Source organism: Terrapene carolina, unplaced genomic scaffold (assembly GCF_002925995.2).
Source record: "Terrapene carolina triunguis isolate 2854851 unplaced genomic scaffold, T_m_triunguis-2.0 Scaffold790, whole genome shotgun sequence".
In the NCBI taxonomy this organism is placed as follows: Eukaryota; Metazoa; Chordata; order Testudines; family Emydidae; genus Terrapene; species Terrapene triunguis.
Window position 1 is genome coordinate 2584708 of NW_020665141.1, and position 4318 is coordinate 2589025.

The 4318-nt window shown below is 42.7% G+C and overlaps 1 protein-coding gene across 1 annotated transcript in view; it reads right to left on the reverse strand.

Annotated features, from left to right (window-relative positions):
- The window catches only part of DYNLL1 (dynein light chain LC8-type 1), a 4712-nt gene continuing 394 nt past the window's right edge, over positions 1-4318 (reverse strand). Inside the window, exons 2-3 of the mRNA XM_024198028.1 lie at positions 3084-3221; positions 1-330 (exon numbers count right to left, since the gene is read on the reverse strand). Coding sequence (XP_024053796.1) covers positions 193-330; positions 3084-3215 — 270 coding nt within the window. The 5' untranslated portion in view covers positions 3216-3221 and the 3' untranslated portion in view covers positions 1-192. The remainder of the gene's footprint in view (positions 331-3083; positions 3222-4318) is intronic.

A 4318-nucleotide genomic window follows, 5' to 3' on the forward strand; every position in this document is an offset into this window, starting at 1 on the left:
GACTTTTTTGCTATTTTTTATAGCAACAATGAAAACAAACTGGTACAGAGGAGTCCCTGTCCATTACCACCACAACAAAAGGCTTGAAGAGCAAAGTGTGTTCCCCAGGGAAGGCTTAAGATTTCAGTCTGTATTTGGAGTTAGTGTGCAGTCCTGGAACCGGATGCAAGTTTGGATAGCACAGTCTGTGCTCTAACCAGATTTGAAGAGGAGAATAGCAACTTGGCCTAGGTAGAAATAGATGAAGTGCTTAGTCTCATGAGTCACATAGCTGCCAAAGTTCCTTCCCACAATGCAGTGCCAAGTGGGGTTGTACTTCTTGTCAAACTCCTGGAAGAAAAAAAAACAAAATGCACAATATTACTACAGCAGAACTGCCTTTCTTAGACACACAAAAGTTGCAGATTTTTTGAACTGCCATATTCTCACCTACATCTTTATATTAAGTGTTCAAACACTGAGGCGTGTGGCAGGGTAAGAACAGCATCTCCTTTGCTCTGCACAAAGACCACAGCTTTGATGATAAGGGAGAGGTGGAATCGCTGACTTACCTTTATTGCCCAATTGCTGGCTATTATATCATGAGACACCAGAAGTCACTGTCTTACTAGGTAGCTGCAGGAGTACAGGTAGTATCTTACTGCTGTGATAGTCTATACCCTTATATTCACCCCTTTCACAAGGCTGTTAAATTTTGTACATAGCATACTATGTAAGGTATAATTTGAAAACTCATGATTTCCTGATTATTGTCCTGGTAAAAGATGTGGCAAGACTGTAAAAGAAAATTTCACCATATGATATTACCAAAGACATGTTCTGGAAGGCAGTCACAAACAAGTTCCCAAGAGATAAAAGGTTAGCCAATGCCTCAGCCAGGTGTCAAATAGACCACGGACCTGATTAAGTGGCCACTCTTCAGGGGGGGGGGAGGGGGGAAGAGGAGGAGAGAAAGAAGAAATCTATATTTTGGTAAGGTAGTAGGTGGTGGCCAGAAACCTTGTATCAGCTGGTGATGACACTTGCACAAGAGAAAGGGCTGTAAGAAGAAGGCAGACATCCCAAATCATCACTCTCTACCCATAGCATCAACCCCTGAAGAACAAAGGAAGCAGCACTGGACTGGGGGCTGGAAATCCTGACGGAGGTTCAGCCAGGAAGACTGCTGAAACTTGTGGTGAGAGACCTTTGCTTAAGTTCGGTGTAGTTGTGTTTTACCTTTTATTTCCATGTAACCAATCCTGACATATTTGTCACTTAATACATTTGTTGTTTTATCTAAACCAGTGTGTTTGGATTGAAGTATTTGGGAAACTCCATTTGGGATAACAAGATTCGTGCATATCATTTTCTATTAATAAAATGACAGACTTGATACAAGTTTGTATCGTCCAGGAGGGTGCTGGGCAGTACACAACACACATTTCTGGGACTGGGAGTTTGCTGGTGTTGTCCTGCAGTGTAGTTCATGAGTGGCTGCCTACAGCACTCAGATGGTATGGCTGGGAGTGATTTACATGGTGGAGGCTGAGAGAGAGCAGATCAGGAGTGGTTGCTCTCACAGCGAAGCAGAGTTTACAAAAGGCACCCCAGGTTAGGGAATTGAGGGGACAGAGTTGTCCATCAGTCCAGATTGTACTCTGGTTAATGTTACAACTGCCCACCTGCCAAGTCTTGCAGAAATCAAGCTAGTTTACTAGGTGCAAGCATTCTCTCCTTCCATCCGAGAATCTAGCACATCCTAGTAGATCTTTAGCACAATAGCTTTCAAGCTATGGTTTCTCAACCAGCAATAGGGCAAAGCCCTTGCTAGTGATCTACAAAAAGAATTTTGAAAGTCAAGCAGTAGAGGGAATGGGTATGGAGGAGGAGTGACACAGGATCTCACAAACAGGCGCACACAACCGAAGTGCAAAGTGCTCAGGAGGCATTCCAGTGAGTCCATTATGCTAGTTTGCATCATCCTAGTTCATAAGATCATAAGTGAAGATAGTGAGTTGATCCACAGAGGGAAAGATCAGAGTATAACCCCCAATACTCTATTCTTAAAAGAAAAGCCCTCACTTCATTTAATAGACCAAATTTATTCACAAATGAGTAGTATTTTACAGTTAGACACGTTAGTCTGACTCCAAGTTTTGCTAGCCAATGTGATGACCACAAGAAGTCAGACTTGTTAAAAAGTGCTTTATACAAATCCATGCCCAGCAGTCCTGAAATTTAGAGCTTTGGGCCAAGCAAAGCTATCCAGCTGTTTTGTATTTGATTATTATATTAAGTCTCTTGGCTAATTGTTTCTATTTCCAATGTGTCTGTCATCACATCCCCTCCCTCTCCACTGCTATTGGGAAGTTATACTGAAGTTTGACAATGAGCTATAGAATTGTTTTGTAGTAAATTAAACCGATGTTTCTGCTTCAGTGATTTTTAAGTGGTGCATTCCCTATAGAGAAGAAAATCTATACTTGTTTCTACATCTCAAGCAGGAGTGGGTTTTTTTAAGTAAGTTTGCTATTCTCACTGGAAATTGCTAGCAATAAGCTGAACTCAAGACAGTTTAAAGAGAGCACTTGACTGACATTAGGTTTTATACGTTGTCAATGATTGCTGCTTATAAGTCTGTTCCACTCAACAGTCTCAATTCAATTCAACCTTCCCACTCTTATGGCAGGCCAGCGTCTTCCATTAGCACTGCCAATTCAGCAAACTGCAGAAGTACGAAAAATGGTAAACTATAGTTTCCTCTCCCAACTGGGCTCAGATGGCAACATCCACATGCAGCTTCTCCCAACAGCTCCCCTGCTGTTAGAACAAGCATATGGGTAGGATATGAAAAAAATAACCAAAGGAAAGAAAAAAGTTACCAAACCCAAGAACAGTTGTATAATTTTTTTGAAGATCTGTCATACACAACAAAATTAGTTTGCAAATGAAGGCCTTTGTATACAACTTCAGTTGATCTGAGCACCTAGTAAAGCATCTTTTCTTCTAGAATTCCCTTCTGGCAGTACTCCCGTCATACTAGGTTCTAAAACGTGCATATCCAGCAATAGAGGGAAAAAGCTATTACAACAGGGATTTACCTTCTTTATATGAGCTGCAATATCCTTCTCAATGTTATATTTTTCCAGGGCCTGAGTGGCACACTCCACTGAATCTTGCTGCATCTCTTCAGACATATCCGCATTCTTGATCACAGCCTTTCGATCACACATGGTTACCTAGGGAGCACGCACGCGCACACAAAATAATTTGACATGGCAGTAGGAGCATCCACCACCTAAAACTCCCACAGACAGTCTGTTTAATAGGCTTGGTCTTGTACAATGCATGATTTTTATGGTCACTATCTAGTAGCTTAAGAACATTGGCCAAGCCTTAATGCAAAACACATCTCCTCAAAGCATGCGGACGTCAGCTCTACAGCCGGTGACATACGTTATACAGACAGTGAAGTAAACGGGATGTAATTTTTCAGCTGTAGTACTTTCCTCCCTCTGTTTCAGCTGAAGTAACTGGTTTGAAAGCATAGTTAGGAGCATTTTCAGTTTCACTGATCATGATCTCTTTCCCGAGAGAGAATCTGTAGAATCACTTTTTGGCTTTTCAGCTAAACTAAAGCTTATCAGTTTAAACTGATAGTCTGTATAGCCCAGTGGTTCTCAAACTTTTGTACTGGGAACCCCCCTTTCACATAGCAAGCCTCTGAGTGCAACCACCCTTATAAATTAAAAACACTTTTATATATTTAACACAATTATATATACTGGAGGCAAAGCGGGGTTTGGTGTGGAAGCTGACAACTCGTGACCCTCCATGTAATAACCTCGTGACCCCCTGAGGGGTTCCAACCCTCTGTTTGAGAGCCCCTGGTATAGCCAGTACCGCCATGGGGTGGACTCCTCCTAGTAGCCCTTAATCATAATTTGAGTGCAAATAGAGACCCTGAGTAGTTTAAAATACTATACAGTTTCAAGAAATTAAATTCAGAGCTTGGAATACTTTGTGAAGATAGAGATGCTAGAAATTTCTATGTCATTCCCCTGGCACTGATAAGCTATTGAGTAGCATTCCCAGATATGCTGGCTCTTTGGGAGTGTCCATTGACAGTCCTGCCATGCGTCCTCATTCTCATTTTGCCAGACAAATCTTAGTCTTGGGGGCGGGGGGGTTAAAGCACCGAAGAAGCCAGAATACTTCCATCGGCACCCCCTCTTGCCCAATAGGTGGTCTTCTCCCCCCCCCCCCGGTCACCTTCCCCACCCAGCTAGGGCACCCCCCCATCACCTTTCCCCCCACCCAGGGCATCCCCCCCCCC